This window comes from Zonotrichia albicollis, chromosome 10 (genome assembly GCF_047830755.1).
Source record: "Zonotrichia albicollis isolate bZonAlb1 chromosome 10, bZonAlb1.hap1, whole genome shotgun sequence".
Lineage (NCBI taxonomy): Eukaryota > Metazoa > Chordata > Aves > Passeriformes > Passerellidae > Zonotrichia > Zonotrichia albicollis.
Window position 1 is genome coordinate 19,191,775 of NC_133828.1, and position 23,195 is coordinate 19,214,969.

General features: G+C 41.7%; 1 protein-coding gene across 1 annotated transcript in view; it reads left to right on the forward strand.

Moving 5' to 3' along the window:
- The window catches only part of PLCL1 (phospholipase C like 1 (inactive)), a 193,125-nt gene that overhangs the window by 128,173 nt on the left and 41,757 nt on the right, over nt 1-23,195 (forward strand). Inside the window, exons 2-3 of the mRNA XM_005490896.4 lie at nt 10,106-12,577; nt 14,746-14,949. Of these exons, the coding sequence (XP_005490953.2) occupies nt 10,106-12,577; nt 14,746-14,949 (2,676 nt within the window). The remainder of the gene's footprint in view (nt 1-10,105; nt 12,578-14,745; nt 14,950-23,195) is intronic.

Consider the following 23,195-nt stretch of genomic DNA (forward strand, 5'->3'; position numbering starts at 1 on the left):
CCAAATAAGCAATTGGGTTTTTTTTTTCCCTAAGATATGGGCTCTGGGAAATAGAAGAGTTTTGCCCTTGAAGATGGATAATTTTGAAGGAATGCAATTAAAAGTTGTAGCTTATCTCCATAGCAAATCAGTTATTCTTTAAATAAATTGGATGTTTATGATGCTGCAGTTTGCAGCTTATCAAGGTGCTTGTAACCTGCCTAATTTACTGCTTATTTTGATGAGTAATGAAAACATTGTTTGGTGAAAATTTGGAATATGCCTACTTACGATAGTCGCATAATATGATTTAAGGAGGCTACCACAGCTGTTTCTTGAATCCTTCTTTCCTTTCTATTAATGGAGAAATCTGTGTTTTGCTTGTAAGGGAGATGTTTAATTTGTCATACCGTTGCTAAGTGCACCACTGAAATAATTGTTTCACTTGTATGTTGTTTTCTGCCCTGCCAACTCCTTTAGCAGTGTAGGAGCACATTTCATGCCTTGAAACTCCTCTGATACCCACAGGCATGATTTATGTGTAAATCTTGCTTTTCAGCCCAGGGGTTCTGAAGGGGAATGTCTGGCATGCACTGTGCCCATAGATACAAAGCTAAAAAGCTGTAGGTGGGAGTAAAATGAAAATAAAAGTAAAAAATACATGGGGAATTTTTGAGTCTGTGGTTAAATACAGCCATATTGCAGTGCCTGTATTGTAGAGGAGCAATCAGAAAGCTTTCCCTGATCCTTGCTTTGTGATGGAGCTTGTTGACAAGGTGTCTGCATGGGGGCTAATAAATCACAAAGGGGACAGTGCCACCTCCATGCACATGGGTGAGCTGCACAGGGCCAGGGGAGCACAGGGACCTGTGCATTATATGTCAGATAAAACACTGCCCTGTCTTGCCCATATACTTAATATTCAGCTTTATGTATTTTATCTCAACCTATTTAATAGTTCAGTTATGACTGACAATTGGAATTCTTTAAAAAATCCCATTAAACCAGTTTAATTACCTAATTTTATTGATTTTTGTAACTTCATCGCTAATTTTAGGTATAGGGGCTGATCTGAATTGACATAAATGTGATTAATGAAGAAATAATTTAAGTTGATTAAAAAGGGTTTAAAATAATGTGATTAGCCTATTGAGATTTGTGGGGCTTATTGGATTACACATTTTATTCCTGGAGGACTGCTGTAAGATTCAGAATGAAATTAAATTGGTCACCCTATTTTGGGCCCCCAGGGCTTGGTAATCTCCAGTGCCATGATATCAGACCAGAAAGCACAGTCCCATTCAACTGTTTTCTCTTGGAAAAACACTGGATTTAATTTTTGAGTTAATACCTAAATAATCAGGCCAAAAAATAGCACTGAAGTCTGGTCTGCTCCCTATTAAATAGAGCTTAAATGAAATCCTGTTTGATCTTTTGGGATGTCCTTTTGGAAGGAGTCAGGCGCTGATGGAAAAGTGATGAAGACTCTCCAGCATCCTTGGCACATTATGACCATTGTCAGTTTTGCTTTTCTTGTTTAGAGTCTTGGCTGGATTTTGAATGTGTCAATTTCCAGGATTTAAAAGAATGTATCACTCGATAGTACTGATCTTCGCATCATCTTTATATAATCATCTTCATAATCAATGATCCTTGTGGATCCCTTCCAGCTCAGAATACTCTGTGATCTAAAATCTTTGCTAACATTAGTCCACATTTTGAGTTTTTAGGGGATCCATAAGGAAATGTAATTTGAAGGACTTCTTAAAGTACATCGATGAAGGGTTTAATTAAACTACTCAATTGATATCATTACATTTTGAATAAAAGTGCACAGATATCCCTTAATTAGGGCACGGGGTGTCTGTTAAGTTTTTTCCTTATAATCATGCACATTTTTATTAATGCTAATACAATAATTATCAATACAGACAATATATGTATTACACTAAAAGCATCTGTAATCCCTTACTTGAATGTGTTTTCCAAAATCTTCCTGGTTCTTGTGGCACTTGTGAGCTTCCCAATTTTCAACGTAGTTTCTAAACTGAGAAACATGATGGACAAATTCAACAATATTAGGACTTTTCTATCCTGAGTAGATACCATGTTTATACAACCAAATATACTGTTTTGTGTGTGATCTTGCTGTTATATTCTGTGCTGATCATCCATGATGAAAAAGTTGACTTCTTTTGCCCAAAATGATTCTCCTGTGTCAGAGTCCTGTAAATAAGGACTGGTCCTTGTGTTTTAGAATTATGACCTTGTATTTTGCTCCTTATTGGAAGATACTTATTTTTTTATGTATTGCCTGTCAAGCAGTCTTTTGACTGCTGACTCACATTCTGTTATTCATCACTGTTGAAACTTGGCTTTGTATCATCTCCAGACTCCATGTGTATTGATTTTATGCTTTCTTCTAGGTCACTCTAAAAATGTTAAATAGCACTGGGATAAAGAATGGGTCCCTGCAGGATCCGATTTGAAACATTTCTTCATGATAAGTGTTTCACATTTACTGTTGTATTTGAAAGTTATCATTTATCTTGTGTTTGATTAATTTAATGTCTTCTGAGTTTATTTTTATTGCCGTATCTTCTTAATCAGAATGTCATTCACTACCAAGTCTACATTGCAGAAACCATGATACATTAGAGTCTATTACAGTGACTTCATGTGTATCAACCTAACTTTTAATATCATAAAAGCACAGATATCAGGTTAGTCTGACAAGCTCTGTTTTCCATAATGTTGGAAATATGTAATGTTAATAATCTTTTTATTCTTAATAAAATATTTTTGCAGCTTTTCCATTATTTTGACAGTGAAAATTACCCTCTCATAGATGCCGTGCCAGTCAAGTACTTAGAGGTGTAATGAAGGGAAATGCCACTTGGGCATGTTTTTCCTTAGCCAGGTCTTTCTAAAATTAGTTGGCTTTTCCTCCTGAGTTGCTGCTGGCATTCTCTTATTCTCTTAATTTTTGTCTCAGGTTCTGTTACAAAATGAGGATAACAACTTTATACAATGGAGTTCTCTTGGGAATGCTGCAGCTGAGATCCCCTTTTTCCAGACCTTGATGTTACTACTACTGCTTGAAGACAGAAAGCGTCTTTCTGTTTTTCTCAGCTTTTTATTCCTTGCAGGATGATGAGTCCAATCATCATTGCACTAGGAAGGATTAGAGCCTGTGAGCAGCCCAAGCACTTGAAAATAGCAGAATACTTGGGAGTAGTAGTGGTTGGAGACATTACACCCAATGAGCTGGGTCAGTCCCTTAACAACTTTAAGCCTCCTTCCAGCTGAAGTAGATCTGGCACTTGGGGTGTCCTTAGTGAAGGGGCTTTTTCTTCAGGGAGAATGGACATTATCCATGAAAAATCTTCATCAGGTGGTGTCCTCTGTAGGCTTATATGGAGACATTGTGTGTGTGTATTGAAGTGTCATACAGGAAGCTGTTTCTCTCTGTAGATGTTGCTTAATGCATGAAGGCAGAGCTATTTGCTCTGATGGAAACCAGTTGGATGACACTTCAACAACAATGGCAGAAAGCTCTGGAAAGTGGTAGCCTCATTGCAGGCTCTCATCTTTTGTGCTCTTGGAAGTTTTTCAACCTTGGCTTCATGGCCCTACTTCTAAAAAAGAAGGGAAGAGTGGTAACTCATCATGGTATCATGCCAGAAAATAAACCCTCCTTGCACTGTGTGCTTTTCATTTCCAAAAAGCATTTCCAGAAGGAGTCTTTATGTGCTGCTGGTTTATTATTTTGCTCTAATTTGTCATTTAAACAGCAAAGGTAAATCTTCTTCAAGGTAAAATGGAATAAATTTGGTAGTGCTAGTAATTTAAAAAAGAAAATGAAAAAAAGCAAGTATACAACAAAGCATTTCTTAAACAGCAAATCATTGTGGTTCAGGTGTTTTTCCTGAAGATCTGCTCCAGACATTCTTTTGTATTGCCTTCCAGTCTTACACAACAGTACTTGAAAGTGTTTTTTAGTAATGGAGCAAAAGAGGAAATCAGACAAGCCATTATAGTCTTGCCTCCTCTTGATCTTCTCCATGGGGACTATTTTCTTCACTCAGTTTTCCTGCCCTTGCAGTGTGCCCATTTTGCAGGGTGACTTTTTTCACGAGAAGCTGACCGTAGTTATTATTATAGGTCTTGGTGAGAGCCCAGTGCCCATACCCAGTGTCCTTGTAATCCTGGGGAGCTGAGGAAGCCTGCTGTAAATACAGATATTACTCACAGTTCCCCAGGACACTTTTCTTTCCTGTGTCTGATCTCCCTCAGTCCTTGCTCTCTATGAACTGTGGTAGTGCTGAGGCTTCTGTGTGGAGCTTGTGCTTGAGTTAAGCTGCTGGTTAGCGACAATTCACTGGCTTTGCAGACATGCCAGCAGGACTGTTGTGGTATTTGGAGAATTGTTGGACACTGTGTTCTGAAGCTGTTTCTCTTGTATGTGTCCATGTTGTATTTTTGGTTGGCCTTAAGTTTTCCATTTGTTCCGTTACATGTGTAGCTCAGCTTTTAACAGTGTGTGTGTTAAATTTTGGATCTGGTCTTTGTTCCCCACGTGCACAAATCCCTGAATTAGTAGGAGTTTTGCCTTGAAGGGGCTACCAAGGTTGATCTCACAGCAGTAACATTGCTCTTGCCGTCTTCTGAGCTGTGTGTTTGCCCAAGTGTGACTGGCAGCATCCCCATAGCTGCCTGCAGCAGGGATAAGGTGCTTTGGCTGTTCAGCCCCTGTGCAAAGATAGCTGCTTCATGCCATGAGTTGTCAGCCTGAATGAATTTTGAGTAGGCAGCCTTTTCTTTGTTGACATGTGAGTTGTCACAGTGGGTATGTACCTGATGCTTAGATCCTATAGGCCTTGCCAAGAAAGATTAGAGGCAGTTTAGCTCCTTAATTTGGTGTGATAGCAGGGACTGTGAGAAGAGTTGATTAAATCTGCACAATGGGCAATCCAAGGATACTCTCTGAGGACGGTCAGAACATGGCTGATATTTGCAGAAGAAAGCTTTGTGTGCTCAGGATGAATACTGGTTTCCAGTTATCATTGCTACTGCTCTAATCATGTGCTGGTACTGTGGATTCACGTTTTGATCTACATCTGATCAAATGGACTGAGCCTCACAGGTATATGAGATCCAGTTGCAGCCCTGGCCTAGGCTTTGACTTTGTGGTTTTTTGGATGGTTTTTATAAATCTTCCCTGCTCTGGCATACTTCATTCTAGAAAAATTACTCTGTGATTTGTCAACCTGCTACACAGTGCTTTGAGTGCCATTAGTGACTCACTGGCTTCTTTACTTTCTCTTCAAAGGTACATTTTCCACCACAAGTACAGAAAGCCTTAAGGTTTTCAGAGACTGGGATTCTGTCTTTGTATAACTGAAATTTCTAAAAGTATGGCCCCCAAGATTATCCTGTAGAGTTAATTAGTTTCTCCTAGAAAACAGAAAATCAGGTAATCAGTTGGCCAGTTAACTGGATCACCTGGAGTTTCCAGAGCAGACAGCTTTTAGGACTGTTTATTACAGTCTATTTGTGAGGAGACTAACCTGTCTGTTACTGATTCTTAGTGCTAGGTTTAGAGAAATGTCAAAGATTAGAATCAAACTAAATGTGAATGTTTTTTGGGGAAAAAGCTCTTAATCACATTGAAAGAGTTTATCTCTCAGGATTATTACTGAATTTCACATCCTTTCACAGGAACCCTGCAGGTCTTTAAGGGTTTTTGGTGTCTTTGGGTAGGTGATGGTTTTTGCCTTTCTTACCCTCTTTAGCAGAATCCTGGAAGACTGTCAGTGCTTTAGAGAGCCATCAGGAAACTTAATTTCAGACAAATAATAATTCATGAGCTCGACCTTTCTGTGCAGGCTTGCTATCTAGCTCTTATTATTGCCCTGGTTCCTAACTTTCAACGGGCAATTTATGTCCTACATTTTTGACAAAGAGGATGGGATGAGGTGGAGAGCATGTTAACTCATCTTTTTTTTTTTTTAAATCCCACGTATTTATTTCTGTTAGCTCTTTGATTTAAACAGCAGAAGTTTGAGCAGTCAGAGGTCAGGGTGAATGGGGTGGAGTTTTCCCACAACTGCTGGTGGCTTAGTGATCCTACTGTTTATGTATCCAGTCCCTCTGACGAGGATGATGTGTTCAGCAGGAGAGCTTCTCCTATTTTGGGAGTGTGCTTAGAGTGGTGCTCTGAATCCTTCCTTTAAAAACATTGAGAAAATGTTAGGATGCAGTCAGGCCAGCACACAGATACATCTCCCTGGTCCTTAATGATTTCAGAGCAGCAGCGCATATGCTGAAATCCGAGTGCATACTGATGTGGTCTTGTGTTTGATGTCTTGAGGTATTTTATATAATTGATACTGTGCAGGCTCAGGAGCAGGAGGGAGTTTGAGTCATCCTGTTAGATCACCTTGTAGGGGATAACAAAGAACTGAAGGAAACCCTAGTTTTGGGTCACTTTTGAAAGTGTCTTGCCTTGGAAACACGGGGTTTCCCATGTAAGCAGAGATTTCCTTTCTATGCTTGCACATGGCATGCAAACTGATTTTGTTTGTTTCCAGGAGGAGTGTGTTGTAAAGCGCTTGATTGTCCCTGGTAGGAAAGATCCTAGAGTGGAAAATCTATGATTTAGGTCCTCATTTTCGCATTGATGTAGATCTTTTTTAGGAAATATCATCGTTACATTTTAATCTTTCTCTGCCACAGTAAATTCAGTTCCATCACTACAAGTGACTGAGGGTAAAGGGCAGTCCTAGGCCAGTTACTGTCCTGTTACCTAGGTAAGATCAATTTTTATGACCTTAGCATCTTGGAGAAAGATAGGCTTTCCAGTTCCAAGATTCAGGGCAGCATCTAATTGTGCTTTCTGATTGCTTTGGTTAATGAAGAGGAGCAAGTGCTCTTGCATGGGTGAACACTGAGGAGAGGTTTTTTGATAACTTGCAGTGGGAATGTTCTTGGCAGGTAGCACAAGAAATCAGGTTTCCTATCTATCCACATAAGATGTTGGCAGCTTTTAGTTTGCTGGGTGACTGTACTTGTTCCTGTTCTTAGTATCCAGTAAAATGGGGCAGCAGTTTAGCCACTGGAGACACTGAAGCACAGTATTCTTAGCTGGATGTCTTGTTTTAGAATATCAATCTGTTGAAATTGGATTAAGGTAGAGAAAGCAATAGCTACAGTAAAATTAGAACACAAAGTCTGGAGTCTCAGTTGAACAAGCATAAGATCATTGGGGAGGCACAGGGTATGGAAATAGTCCCCTCCAGGCATGGATGTGAGGGTGGCCCAGTGGTGGGACGACACTCCTGTGCTCCCCGGGGTGGTCACTGGGGCTCTGGAGGTGTGTGGCCTGGCTGAACCATGGTGTCAGCATCCAGAGTGCCTCGTTCAAGCATTGGGAGTGTGCTAATGCACAGGTGAGTGCCCGGGCTGTCAGTCTGAGAAAACAGCTTTGGAACTTACAGAAACACCTTTTGACAAGATCAGAATAATTAACTTAGTGATAATTATGAATGAAAACTTTCACATTATATCTAAAGTAACAGCTCTCACTTTGAAAGACTGAGTCTGCTCCTAGTCTGGAGAGACCAAGAGGGGAATAGTTGATGTGGCAGTAAGCTCAGTTTGCAATTGCAGTTTTGTGGGGTTTGTGTGTATTTACATTAGATGGAGGGCATTGTTAGTATCAGTTAAAATAATCCCATCACTGTCAATTATAATTAAATCTTGTTAATTGTAGGCACTTAGTCTGTGGATTAGGCTTGAATTCTATTCCATTGATTGAAAGATGCGGGGAAGTCCCACTCTGATACAAAGTGCTGTTGTATAATTCTGGCGTTCCTTACATACCGCTAAGTACAAAACCAGAAATAGCTGTCAAAAATAAAAGCAGGTAAAGACAACACAGAGGATAATCTAATCCCCACCAAAATCCCTGAGGGGTTAAGATTGAGTGTTAAAAAGAAACCTTTCTTGTTAGTCCATGAGGTCAATTAGGGTTTTTTTTTCCCAGCTGAATACCTGAAAAATGGCTGATTAATTCCCTGACTTGCTTTGATCAAAAGACACATCTTGGAACTAAAAATAAATAATTTTTAGTTTTTGCAGAAAATAAAGTATTTGCATAACATTTGTGCCTCCCTAGTTGAGACAAAATGTCAGACCTGTAGATAGATAGGCTGCTCTGATGAGGTTTCCAGGTCTGGCCCTGAGGAACCTATGAAGGAATGAATCACTGCAGATTCCAAGGCCATTAATACATCTAACTACATGAGGAAAATAATCCTAATTAACCATCAATGTTAAATCTAAATACTGCTCCTGTAAACAGAAGGAAATAAAAAAGAAGAGGCTCTTCTAAAACCCATGGAGTAATCTGCTACATTCGTCTGTATTCATTAGTATCTACTGCCTGGAGGTGTTCATAACCAAAACTGTGTATTAAGACATAGTATATTAATGCAGGAACAGAATATTTTAGCATAAAACTGTAATTTAAAAAGTAGCTGACCTGAGGCACTTGCTTCATTGACTTTCTTCCTGTTTCTTTGAGACCAATTTTCATAAGTACTAAATAAATGGCAAGAGTAATTATTCTTGTCAGTAGAAGTCTCTGTACTGGTTTAATGAGAAATCTTTGTCATAAGAAGTTTAGAGGTCTTAATTTTGTTCCCAGTAGATCCCATGCCTTTAAATTCAGTAGTTAGGGGCCTGGGGTTTGGAAATATTTTTGGATGTTATTGAATTAAGTGAGTGAATGACAGCAGCAATTCTGTAGAAACATTGATACTGACTAATTTGCTGTAAGCGTCTATACAGACATGCAAATGAAGAGTGGAGAGACCCTTGTGAGCACCAGAACTGATGCTCTGTGGCTTGGGGAGCTACAGAGGGTTCTGCTCAGACAGGGCAGAGCATCAAAGGACAGAGATGGGTGGATGGAGTGCCCTGCTAGAGTTTATTCACAGGATTTGCAGAGGAGTATTGCCGGAGCAGGTTGAATGACACAGCAGATAAACTGAAGCTGAGAGGAACCAGCTGCTGGGCTAGGGAAGGGAAGTCCAGGCTGCAGAGGGTTGGGAGTCAGGGGTTTTGGCATCTCAGAGCAGATCCCCAGGGGCTGCTGGGAAGCTGGTGCCTGGTGCAGGTCTGGTGTCTGGGCCTGAGGCAGCAGAGTGGAGGCCTGAGTCCCAGCATCAACATTTCCTTGCCTTGGGGCTCCTTTTCCATTAAAAATTCAGGCAGCTGAGGTCCCTTCAACAACAGAAGGCAGAAAACTAAGGAAGGATTGCTAGTGGCTAGGGAAATAGGAGGGAAAGCAATTTTAACAAGTCTTTCACAATTAATTGCAGTCTTAAGTGATGCTTTAAAAATATTTTTGGTAGCTGTTGGATAGTTTACATATTAATGGGGTAGATGGAAATCATGCAGAGAAAAGAATGATTTATATTTCATAATTATTGTGAGATGTTTTGAATTGATAATATGCAGGGAAAGTTTAAGTTCAGTTGCTGCACTAACATTACTGACAGCTTTGTAGGCAGCTGGGTTTACAAGAAGTAGTTGATACTGAAAAGACACTCACATGTCTGGCTGAGTATTTTCTCAAGAGGAGTTAGAAAATATATCCTAAAGGCAAAGGCTTTGGATTTCTTGTCTGGCTGTCCATTTTCCTGCAGTGCTTTGTAGTTGTTGTACACAGAAATGACCAGAATAACTTCTTTTCCAAACAAGTGGGGAGACGAGAGTGTGATATATCTGCTTTGAAACAGCACATAACGTACACAACTGGGTACTGCCTCCTCACAGCTGTAGCAAGTTGCGGAGATCGGGAGGACAGTTTAGTAGCTGCAAATGTCACTCGTGTAAACTTGCTATCTCTAATGCTACAGTCAGTCAGGTCGCTTTATAGCTCAGTATATTTTATAGCTCAGTAGGGAACTGAATCGTGGGAAGGAATAAGATGTTGTGTTTTGAGGTTCAGAAGAACATTAATTATCTTTACATAAATGTAGCTTTTCTATTATTTATGCACTTGTAGAATGGCCAAAGAAAACCTGCTAATTTTTTTTTAAATGTAATTATTCCACAGGATCCTTCAAACCAAAAATGTGGAAGAAAGAAAACAGTGTCCTTCAGCAGCATGCCATCAGAGAAGAAAATAAGCAGTGCCAGCGACTGTATCAGCTTTATGCAGGCTGGGTGTGAATTGAAGAAAGTTCGTCCAAATTCCCGGATTTATAACCGTTTTTTTACTCTGGATCCTGACCTGCAGGCTCTTCGCTGGGAGCCTTCCAAGAAGGATCTGGACAAAGCCAAGCTTGATATTTCTGCTATAAAAGAAATCAGACTAGGGAAGAACACAGAGACATTCAGGAATAATGGACTCGCGGATCAGATTTCTGAGGACTGTGCACTGTCAGTAATTCACGGTGAGAACTATGAGTCCCTTGACTTGGTTGCCAATTCAGCTGATGTGGCCAATATTTGGGTATCAGGATTAAGGTACTTAGTTTCTCGTAGCAAACAACCTCTGGACTTGATGGAAAACAGCCATAATACCCCACGGTTTGCCTGGTTAAAAGCTGTGTTCGAAGCAGCAGATGTTGATGGCAATGGCATAATGTTAGAAGATACAGCTGTGGAACTAATAAAGAAGCTTAACCCCACCTTAAAGGAATCAAAGATTAGATTAAAATTTAAGGAAATTCAGAAGAGCAAAGAGAAACTGACAACACGAGTGACAAAAGAAGAGTTTTGTGAAGCATTCAGTGAACTTTGCACAAGACCTGAAGTGTATTTCTTACTTGTACAGATATCCAAAAACAAAGAGTACCTGGATGCCAATGACCTCATGCTGTTTTTAGAGGCTGAGCAAGGAGTGACCCACATAACAGAAGAAATGTGTCTAGATATTATACGCAGGTATGAGCTTTCTGAAGAAGGGCGCTTGAAAGGTTTTCTTGCCATTGATGGGTTTACTCAATACTTATTGTCCTCAGAATGTGATATTTTTGACCCAGAGCACAAAAAAATTGTCCAAGACATGACACAGCCTTTGTCACATTACTACATCAATGCCTCCCACAATACATATCTAATAGAAGACCAGCTCAGAGGGCCGGCTGATATCAATGGTTATGTCAGAGCTCTGAAGATGAGCTGCCGGAGTATTGAACTGGACGTCTGTGACGGCCCAGATAATGAACCCATTATTTGTAACCGCAACAACATGACATCGCCACTTGCCTTTCGAAATGTCATCGAAGTAATAAACAAATTGGCCTTCTTTGCCTCAGAATACCCTCTTATTCTGTGCTTGGGGAACCACTGCTCTGTACAGCAGCAGAAGGTAGTCGTGCAACACATGAAAAGAATCTTTGGAAACAAACTGTACACAGAGGCACCTTTATCCTCAGAAGCCTACCTCCCATCACCTGAGAAACTGAAAATGAAGATCATTGTGAAGGGAAAGAAACTGCCCTGCAACCAGGATGTCTTAGAAGGAGAGGTCACAGATGAGGATGAAGAGGCTGAAATATCCCGAAGACTGTCAGAGGACTTCTCGAGGGAACCAAAGCTGATCTGGCTCTGCAAGGAGTTGTCTGACTTGGTGTCCCTTTGCAAATCTATCCAGTACAAAGACTTTGAGACATCCATGAAATCTCAAAATTATTGGGAAATGTGCTCCTTCAGTGAGGCAGAAGCCAGTCGAATTGCAAATGAATACCCTGAAGATTTTGTAAACTACAACAAAAAGTTTCTGTCCAGGGTATATCCAAGTGCAATGAGGATAGACTCCAGTAACTTAAATCCTCAAGATTTTTGGAACTGTGGTTGCCAGATAGTGGCAATGAACTATCAGACCCCAGGGCCCATGATGGACCTACACACTGGTTGGTTTCTACAGAATGGGGGGTGCGGGTATGTTCTCAGGCCCTCAGTGATGCGTGACGAGGTGTCTTACTTCAGCGCAAACACCAAGGGCATTGTTCCTGGGGTCTCCCCGCAGGTCCTACACGTCAAAATTATCAGTGGGCAGAATTTTCCGAAGCCCAAGGGTGCGTGTGCAAAAGGGGATGTCATAGACCCCTATGTCTGCATAGAAATACACGGGATTCCTGCAGACTGCACTGAACAAAGAACTAAAACTGTGCAGCAGAACAGTGATAACCCTATTTTTGATGAAAGCTTTGAGTTCCAGATCAATCTACCGGAGCTGGCCATGATCCGCTTTGTTGTTTTGGATGATGACTACATTGGGGATGAGTTCATAGGACAGTACACCATCCCACTGGAGTGCTTACAGCCCGGATACAGGCACATCCCACTGCGCTCTTTTGTTGGCGACATCATGGAGCACGTTACCCTCTTTGTTCACATTGCAATAACCAACAGAAGTGGAGGCGGGAAGGCACAGAAGCGTAGCCTCTCAGTGAGGATAGGGAAGAAGGCAAGGGAGTACACCATGCTGAGGAACACTGGTCTCAAGGTTATTGATGACATTTTCAAGCTGGCAGTGCACCCATTGCGAGAGGCCACTGACATGAGAGAAAATATGCAGGTATGAGACTTCCATTGTATGTGTTGGTGTGGCCTGAGTGTGGAAGTGAAGTCCTGGTGTGCGCTGCTGCTAGGCCAGCTCGCTGAAACTGGTGGAAGCTGGGGAAATTTCAGACCCACAGCTCTGTCAGCCTTTAAATGGACATTGGCAGGCTGATAGTTACAGGTGCTAACTAACAAGCAAACATAGGATTAGGCAGAAATGTTTTAAAAATCAATGACACATTCCTAACATGTTTTACTGGTTGATTTTTTTCCCTGAGGAAGCAGAATTGAGGGTACATTAGTGACCCCTGCCTCTGGTCCCAAAGACTGTATTTCCTCGTTGGTTCTATAAAGCATCAACAAGCTTTTGTTTTGCTAATTGAGTGAGAGTTATGCTCTTAATTTTCTTTGGTGAAATACAAGGAGCAGTCAGTGAATGTGTCATTAAGATCTTGTGTACACCAGAGAAACCCACTGTGCAAAGAGCAGCATGTTTTCCTGAGTGTGTGTTGCCACTGTTTGCCCCAGGGCTGCAGATGTTCAACATAGAAAGTGAATGCCACTTGGATTGCAGTTTCCTCCCTGCTGAATAGCTGTTTTGTCTGGGCTGGTTGAGGGCTGGCACAGACACCAGTGCCGTGTCTTGGCTCAGAAGGTCCCCTGGCACTCTGTCCCTGCTGCTGCATGCAGCAGAGCCTGCTGTGGCCAGCAGCATCAGCGCCCAGGTGCACAGCACTGTCACAAGGGCTCGGGTTGGACCTTGGTGCTTGGCAGCATGTGAAGTGGCAGCAAAGCCCAACAACAGCATCCCCAGTGCTCTCTTCTGTGGTGGGAGCGACTGGGGGTTGATTAAGGGGCAGCTCAATTCTGAGCTTCAGGCACTGCCTAGAAACAAAACTGAGTTGCATTAAACAATGGGTTTTCCATAATAAATAGCTGGAATCAGCTGTAGCTATCTCCTTGGTAAAGATACAGAAACAGTTCATTTTTTTCTCTCAAAAACAGGAGAAAAACATGTAGCACTTCATTGACCCCACTTTTCTGGATGGAGTCTAAAGCAATGAAATGTTGACAGCTGGAAAAGTTTACAAAATGACATAAGCTTTAAATCACTCTCAAAGGAATTGTCTCAGCATATTTTTAAGAATGGGAAACTCTTCCCAGCCTTTCCTTTCCTTCAGGCCTTGAAAGTAACTAGTTTGAACTGCTGACTCCACCTTCTGTCTAGGTCAGGCACTATATATGAAATATATAAATGAAAATTCTCTGAATTTCATTCAGAAACAATATTACTGTGCCTTCCAAGCAAAAGTTCAGTAAAAGATCATGTTAGGGGAAATGCTGTGTAAAGACACATTTTTGGATTTAACTGCATGCTGTCATATTTAATTAATGAGAAAAACATAGCCAGGCATTGTCTGATTATTGGGGTTTTTTTTACGAAGTTGTGGGAGGAACATTTGCAAGGTATGGGTTGTTATAGTATCTTACTTGGATTTTGTACACCTTGGTCACTTCTTGTACTACTCAAGAAGCTAAATGATGGGTGCATGTCAGCTGTATATCCTCTGACCTGGTAAATAAATAAATCCTGGCGTGTCAGTTTTGTTTGACCTGTATATCCGGTATTGATTTTCTCACATGCGACCTATGGAGGAGAAAGAGTGTGTGTGTTTCTTTATGATGTGATAATGTAAGGCTGAAAACAAAGTGAGTTTTTCCTGCTTGCCTTTCCCATGGGAAATACAAGGTCTGTCAAACTTGTTCTTGCTGGAGGATGATAATGATGGGAGAACAAAGTGATTACAGCATCAAAAGCGATTGGAGTCTAAGCAGTTGGGAAGAGAAATAGCATTTTAGGCTGATGGTTTAATATGCTGGGGACCAGAACTTGTCCCTGTTAGGGCTGGTTTGCAATGCAAAGTAGCTGAAGAGTTGGGATGCCTGAACCTGGGAGAAAGCTGGAGCCGGCAGCAGACTTCAGGAAAGAGAATGGGGCTGGCAGGGAATTCCTGTGTGAGCTGGAATGCCATGGTCCATGGAGGGCCTGGGGATGGTGAACAGTGGGATAGCACTGCCTCCCATCAGAGGGGAGAAGAGGAAAGGGCTGTCCAGGTGATGGCAGGCAGGGGGGTCTGAGTGGTGAGCGGCCCCACATGCTGAAGTGTTTGTGTCCTTGCCCAGAACGCCATGGTGTCGGTGAAGGAGCTGTGTGGGCTGCCGCCCATCGCCAGCCTCAAGCAGTGCATCCTGACCCTGTCCTCGCGCCTCGTCAGCAGCGACAACGCACCCTCGGTGGCCCTCTGCATGAAGGACACCTTTCCTTACCTGGAGCCTCTGGGCACCGTGCCCGACGTGCAGAAAAAGGTCCTGGCAGCATATGACCTGGTAAGCGCTTCAGCACTGCTCCCTCTGCCTTTCCCCACTGCTGTGAATGAGGCTGTGCCCGTGGCTTTCACACGCCCGAGTGTTCCAGTTAAACAAACGAGGCCCTTCAAATGGCTTGGGCTCTGCAAGCTGGCCTTCAGTCACCACAATGCCACACTGGGCTTTTTGTTATTGTTTCCTTTTTTAAACACTGTTGTGGCTAGCACAGGTTGGCATTTGAAGAGGACTTTGTTTGCAAAACTAGTGGCAATTCAGCCTGTGCTGGCACTGTAGTCCTTGTTCTTGGGAAGCAGCAAGATTTGTGTGCCGCCCTTGGATGGCCTCCCCACAGCAGAGCGCAAGGCCAGTAGATAGGGAGCTGCAGCATGGCAGTTCCCAGGCAGAGCTGAGCTCTCCCTTTCCCTACGCTTTGCAGCAGCACTGTCAGATGAAGTCAGTGTTGCTCTTGGGGAGGGCATGGCAGTGTTGGAAGGGAAGGTTAAAACACCCATTTTCTTGTACGGGGAAGGAGAGGTCAGTATGGTACAGGAATGCTTGCACAAATGTAGAGACACGAGCTGGAATCATTCCAGCTGAGTGCTGCTGCTCGTTGTATGGCATATGTCACGGCTGTGGGTGACTGAGCAACAGCTGTGCGTGACTTGCAGCAGCAGAAGTTGCTGTCACACTGTGCCTCTTGGGCCGTGGGGGTGCCCTGCTGCTGCCCAACCTTTTTGGCAGTGTGCAGCAACCGATACCAAGAGGCACAGTTCTGCCGGGCCTGACTGAAACAGTGCGCTGTGGCAGCCAGGCTGAATCACAACCCATGTTCAGAGGACAGCAGTTTTTTCTGCAGCTTGTGCTCATAAGGAATAAAATGGTGAATAATGGTTGGAGTATCGAATTGTTTCCAGAGCCCCTGCTGGGTTGCAAATAGTGGTCACAGCTTTGACCAACTATCAATGTGCCAAATGCTCACCTCCTTCCCATCTCTTTTTTTGTCTTTATAACACACTTTTCAAGGGAAAATCCGCTTGTAGGGACACTGATGTTGATTAAAACAGAAATACTAAAAGTACTCTTAAATAACCCCTGGGTTCCTTCCAGAATAGTTTCTAGTACTTGGAAGTGATTAGGTTATGGTTATAAAATGCCAGCTGTAACAATACCAGAACAAGGATTTGAAAATCCAGTTGATTGCCTTATTTTAGATGCAATCTTTCTGGAGTAGATTGGCTACATGGTCTCATGTCTTTGTGACAGAGCAAATACCACATAAATAAGAGATTTTTCTGTCTTTGGAGGCCTGCTTAATGGAGTTTTACCAAAATGAACGTGTCATCTCTTATCTTTGTAATTATATAGTGAAGAGTACACATGGGACTTTTCAAGGCCTCCTTGTACTTTGGAAACACTTTTTCAATTTAAATAGGTGAAAGGCCTCGTTTGGATGTAGACAGAAACACTTGTATAACTGTTTTAAATAATGGTTGTTCTCACATTTGTCTCTGATGGGGGAAAATGTTACTTGAATGTCAAGAGAGCGTGCAAACAGTTCAGAATCAGAGAGAGAGAGGAAGGGAGTTATGCCTTGCCTATGCAAGGGTTGATTTGAGATACAATTCTGTTAAGGAGAACATGATACTTTTTTTTTACCCTCTTTGGCTGTGACTGGCTCTTTTTTAAAACTATTCACTTCTGAAAAAGAAAGCTGGATTTAATAAGTGGCTTTGCTACATTTTGGATGTTTGCCTTTTGAGACAATGCCAGCAGCAGAATATTGAAATCTATTTAGCCTTTTCTGTGTTTGAATAAATGAACTGTCTCTATCAATCTTGGTATTTGAAATCACAGTCTGGGAAGGGGTTTGCGTTTTCAATGTTGACAAGGGGCTTCTCCTTGCTACATAATAACTTCATATATTCCAGTGTGTATTTCTTTTTAATATATTTTGTGCAAATAAGAACACAAGGAGATGTTGGTATGGTAGAAAGCAATATTAAAATATTTTAGCTTATTTATTGATTTTAATTCAAGATATGCTGCAGTTCAGCCTTTTATAGTGTTGATAAATATGACTACAAGGAACTGGATCCACAAGTCCTTGCTGCATCTCTTCACTTCAAAGCGCTTTTCGAATGAAAAAGCCTAAGAGCATTTTTAAATGCATAAAATAAAATCTGTTTATATTGGCCTGTCTCTTGTATGAACAGGCTATACTTCTTAATTCCTTTTACAGTCAAATGGAAAAAAGTTTGACCCTAAATCTCATAGTGTGACTGCAGGTCTGCCCCACTCACTGGGCCCCACAGCACAGGGAGCCTGAGTGCTGCTGCTCTGGAAACACTACATGTGCCACATTCTTTGGAAAACCTATTTTGAAAATAATTTCTGATAAAAATAACTCTAATGTGTTAGAATTTTTCCCCATTACAGAAAATTGCCAACTGAATGTACCTTTTTATTTTACCACAGAAAGCATAGACTCTGCCTGTGTGCTTAATGGGGCATAAAGAGGGCTGAGGGTCCAGGGAAATGGAGGTGCAAGTGCTCAGAAACCTGCCACAATGATCTGGAAAACAATTAGCTGTCTGTTCCCTCCTGCTCAGCCTTTGTCAGCTGTGAGATAGACAAAGACCCCTTTGTGCAGTTTGTTTGTTTTTTCCTGGGCAATTAATTTTACCATTGTGCTCTGCATTAAATATTTCCTTTTGAGAGACTTTATTAGAATAAAGTTTAATGTGCTTTGTTTGAGGAACCGGAACAGTTTTTCAGGACTGTGTTTCCCTCATTTTATGGAGGCATTGCAGTGGTTTAGTGGAGCTGTACTGTTGGACATGTCTCATGTAGGAAGAGGTTTCATTAATAATACTGGGTTGTATAGGAGTTTCTGCAGAGGAGAGGAGGGAATAGGATTTGCCAAAATCAAGAAAATAAGGTGGACTGTTGACAATACACAGCCATTTTGAAAAGTGTGTCAATGATCAGAAATACAGTGTAGAGTGGCTAATTTCAATTTACAGCTTTAGTGATTCCGTACATAGGGTGTGCTGAATGGATTCTGGTCATGCTGTCATTGCTTCCCACACACACACACATCCTAGGATAGTGTACCCTGCCACTTTTAGAGTTGTTCTTCAGAGCTTGCCTTTCCCATGAGGAAGGGCTCTCACTCTGCCTCTACCTGTGTGCTCCCCCTTGGTGGTTGCTCAGGTGGGGCAGCATGTGCAGTGTGCCTCACAACCTGTCAAATTCATGCTGGTGTTCTTTGATCACACCTAAAAAGGAGTTACTCCATGTGAAGAGAAGGGATGGGGCCCAGCTGGACCTGACAGATGGTTGAATTATTCATTGCAAACAGTTTTCCTGTGAAGTTAGGATTTTTTTTTGGTTGAGAATTGTTTGGAAACAGATTGTGGTTACTGTGTCTGCACGATATATTCATGTGCTGAAGCAAGCGTGCATGAACTCAGGGACACTTGTGCACTTTGCATTTCAGTTATTGGCTAAGCATTATTTTCCTTCAAGATCAAATTATTGAATAATTTGAAAATCAAAAGCAATAAACTAGTGATAATAAATGTTTTTGGTTTTGCCCAGTCTCCTGGGTCATATGCATGTAGAAATTTTTCTAAGAAAAATGAGACATCCAAGTTATCTTCATGTGTTTTCAAATTGTAAATTTGTAAAGAAGTGTAAAAAAGATTGAATAATGAAGCTATTTGTTACATAAACTCACATTGACATTCATGTTTTTCTCTGTATCCAAGCCTTATCTTGCTGTGTTGAAGCAGGCAGTTATGGAAGGACGGGGTGGCTGCAGGTACTGCTAAGAGATGCAGGGTAGTTAAGAACATCTTGGCCAACATGGAGATGGATTTGGGATTTCTGAGAGGACAAGAAGCATCTGTGAGGTTGCTGGGAAATAAGAAGAGGTATTTTAATGGCAGTGGTTTTGTTGACATGAGTATAGATCCATGCATGCTAGCAGAGGTCTCCTGAAGTGTGTGTGAGGTGAACTGCTCTTTGTCTGCTGCTCTTTCATATTCAGTCTTTTTGGGCTTGTCTTAGTGCAAGCATGACTACATTCCCAAGAAGAAAGTCCTTTTTACCAGTTATTATCTAAATGCAAAATGACTAAGTAGATTTTTGTGAGCTTTTTCACTGAAATTCATACCTCAGCTGGGATATAGTCATCCCCAGAGGAGCATTTTCACAATTCTCTAAGCAGCTGAAGACAAGGGATATTGCAGAGCATCCACTGCCAAAGAAGTGTCATAATGCACTGACGTCAAACACATGGTCTAGCACATGGACATTGTCTTGAATTTGTATTTGTTTTAAAGAATTTTCTATCCAAAATTGGACATAGAGTGGGAAAGTTAGTTTCTTTTCCCACTTCTTTTTAAGGAAAGTCCTGTTTCTTTCTGTGCTTCTTACAATTCTCTCACTCGCTACTCTCGAAGTTTCTTGCTCTGATTGCCCGTGTCCATTAGTCACTTCTAAAACAGCACCAGAAGAGTCAAATCTGAACTTCCCTTAGAGAAGGAAGTTCCAATTGGGTACTTCAGTTGTGCTGTTTTAGCATAAGCATATTGAAAACTGACCTCTCTCTTTTCCTCCATTGCTCCTGCTGTTCTGTAGAGGACTGGTCTTCATGCACAGATCACATCCTGCAACAGTGATTCCCTATTTTCCCAGAAATATTTCTAACTGAAGACATGAAGTTGGAATTTAAGGTGAATTTTATGCGGTTTCTTCTCTTGTTTGTGTCAATAAGATATTTTAGATGTTTCCAGCTCAGGTAACCATCCTTGATAGCTCTTTCTCATGCTGGGCTGCTGCAGGAAAAGACTCAGATACAGAAATCTGGCTTGAGTTGTACAGGGACAGAATGGTGGCCAGCAGCATTCTTTCCCATGTCCTGGCACGGCATGCCCATCTTTCTTTTCTTGCAAAACTTGCTGACACACAGTTGATGGCTTGGTTGTTTCTTGTCCCAGACGTGTGCAAGAAATAATACTAAAGGGAATTCTCTTCAAGTTTTCATGAGCTCAGTTTTCTCTTCAGCTGTTTTTTGAATTGATTGTGTTTTTGTAACCCCTTTTATTTTTGATTGATGGTGGGTATGGCTGGTTTTTGAGGTTTTTTTGTGGTTTTTTTTTTTTTTTTTTTTTTTTTGTAACCAGGCAAAACTCTTCCTTGTCAATGAAAAGCATAGAAAATTGGGACAATGGCCATGAGGAGACACCTAAGAGAAAGCTTCCTTTTACTCTGATGTTCAGTCAATTTCTGTTTTAAACGTTGGAATATTTATGAGAGGTTTCCTTGAACCGTCCATTTTTTCTCATTTATCTTTCCAGCAGGAGCAGTATTTTAATTTGCCACCAGGAGTTTTTCCCTTTTTTTTTTGTCTTCTTTTGGTGAGACCGCTGTGTTAATTTCCTCTCTCCTTTTCAACAGAATAATTCACAATGAAAAGAAGAAATTGGTCTTTAGCACAAAAGTTCATTAAAGTAAAAAGAACATTCTTTTGTTCAGTTTGTACTGATCCCGAGATTAAACTGCCCTTAGTACAGGCAATAAATAACCCTGTTAATTTCACGTGAGTAATATGATGCCCTCAGTATTAAGATATTTTAAATTTCACTTAAAATTTATTTAGTTTAACAGAAGTGACAAAGTAAAGCATTGTTCTTTGTGTGAAGCACTGGGATTTAAAATTTGATATTCTGTGCTATTCTTAGACAGTAAAGTGAGACAGGTCAGTTATGTTTTCAACCCTTGGTCTGTTTCACTTCCTGGGTCTCATATAAGGGATAAGGAGAGAATTCCTGGGTTTGTGCCAGCTCCTGCTTCCTATGCTTTTTTTGAGAATCCACCATGATTGTTACAGAGAGCTTCAGGTGGATTGAGATGAGTCAAGTTTATACTTCTCTACACCAGAATCAGGTTTTGTGTGCTTTTTTCTTGTTTTTGTCCAATTTCCCCTCAACCCTCCAGTTATGTTAAACATATCAATCAGTAAAGTTTATCACTACCTTCCTGACATGGAAAATGCAAGTTATCCCAAGAAATCCTGCCAGCTTCAGCAGCTGATAAAAATTTCCTCCCTCTGAATGAACCCAGATACCGACATCCATCCTCTAAAGGCTGCTTTTCAGTCAATGTCACTTGGATGGTAATCCCTTGAAGCTCAGCATTCAGGAGTTAACACACTCTGGTGGCACACAGGAGTCCTGAGGGAGTGGGACATCTCTTGCTCTGTGGGAGTCACTCATGGAAGTGAGCTGGCATTAAACAGCGTCCTGATGGGCTCCAGCCACATGGCTGGGACTGCACAGCTGCCTGGAGGGCTGCGCAGGGCACATCTGAGCAGTGCAGAGATGCATGGAAATTCATGCTGCAAACATCAGAAAGCTCACTCTTCACTTGTGAGATTGCTTGGTGGGGTTAGGTATATTGCTGGCAAAACTGGGCTTGAAAATCTCAGGCTGTCCTGTGATTTATGGGGTTACCTTCCCAGCAGAAAATCTCAGGGCCTTCCATGTCGTGTGTTTAGGGCTTCTGGTTCTTGTCCCTTCTAGAAGAAGTAGGTGACATCGTTGAGCAGGGTTTCAGATGTGATGGCAGCTGAAAAAGCAGGGAATGATTCAAACTGGGAAATCATGGACTCATTTCAAAACTAGTGACAAAAAAGAAAAAGTGTATCTAGATGCCATGACCCTATGCTATGAATTTATTCTTGGATAGCAGTTACTTGCCTGTTACACTCTTGTCTGTTTGAATCAGTCTGTTCTTCCAAGTGAACACCCAGGCTGTGTCCTTGCCCTATCCTGTTGTTGCCATTTTTTTACAGCAGCATTAGGAAGCAGGATCTCGTGCCCCCTGAAAATGCACATGCAGCTCTTGCTGGGGCAGAGTCTGGTCTGTCATGTAGGAATACAGGATCCTGCACACTGTGTTTTCAGAGGTGGTCAAGGTGCCATAGGCCAGCCAAAATCTTAGCTCAAACTGCCTTGGGTCCCATTATTTCTACCTAGTACCTTATTTCCTAGAAGAACGTGTGAGGGAGGATGCCAGGTGATGAACTGAGGTTGCCCTTTAACCCTTGTTACTGAGCTGAGGAACTCTGAAACCACTTCAGGATTTGTCATGGGACAAAAGCTGCTTATTTTGGTCAAGATTACTGCAGATAGGAAGATGGGAACAGGTTAAATTCTGCTACGTGATCTGTTTTTAATTGTTTGTTCTTGCTGAGCTGAAAGTAGTGAGACTTTGATGTCAGCATCAAAGGGAGTGGAGCATTGCTCTACCTACTCTGCAGTAAGGGAAAATTGACATCCCAGTGCTACTTTGCTCTTAAAAAATGAATATAATACCATCATGTCTGAGAATCCTTAAAAAGGCAAACCAGAAACTCCTGGGAGTAGGCTCAGTAGATGAATGATTCTCGAGCCTGCTCTTTTTGTGCATGGTGAGATACTTTCTTGTGGCTCTAAATATATATATGTATGTGTGTATGTATGCACGTGTGTATATAAAAACCTCACAAGTCACATTCTGCTTGAGGGATGTGAGCACAGGAGAGTCTGACACATGGGCTGTCCTGTACCAGCTTGGCTGCAGCCGACCTCACAGGGCAAACCTTGCTGCTGGGTAGGAATAGAGGCACAGACCCCGTGGGGACCCGAGCCCAGGGTGATGGCTACATGGGATGCAGGAGCCATGGAGATGCTGGGGTCTCCTGGCTGGACTGGCCAGTGCAGGCACTGCCTCATGGACCCCAGCTCTGTGTGTGCAAGAGGTGCACACTTGGCCTCTGGCTGCCTCTCCAGTGACCTGCAGGGTTTTTGGGACTCATACTGTGTTCACTGCTCAGCCTTTGGGATTTGTAGTTGTCAGCTCAATGGCTCCTTCAGCACAAAAGGATAATGTGCTGTGGTACGGAAAAGCCAGAGAGTGGGTAGGAATTGTCATTTCTTTCTAGATGACAAGGGAAAATATCAAAGAGCAAAAAATTCAATGTGATGCATGAACAAGTAAGTAATAAGAATGAAAGGCAAAGGACACTATTGAAAGTAATTTAAATCTCAGGCATATCCACTGGGCATGTTCTGTTAAAAAACAATTTTGCACTCTCTAGGTATGTCAGGCTTTTTTCACTCTGCCTGTGAAGCTGATAATGGATTTTGTTTTCCTTTATATCAAAGGAAAGGCATAGGTATTTTTGTCAAATGCAGCCTTAGTACATTTAATTAGAAGCA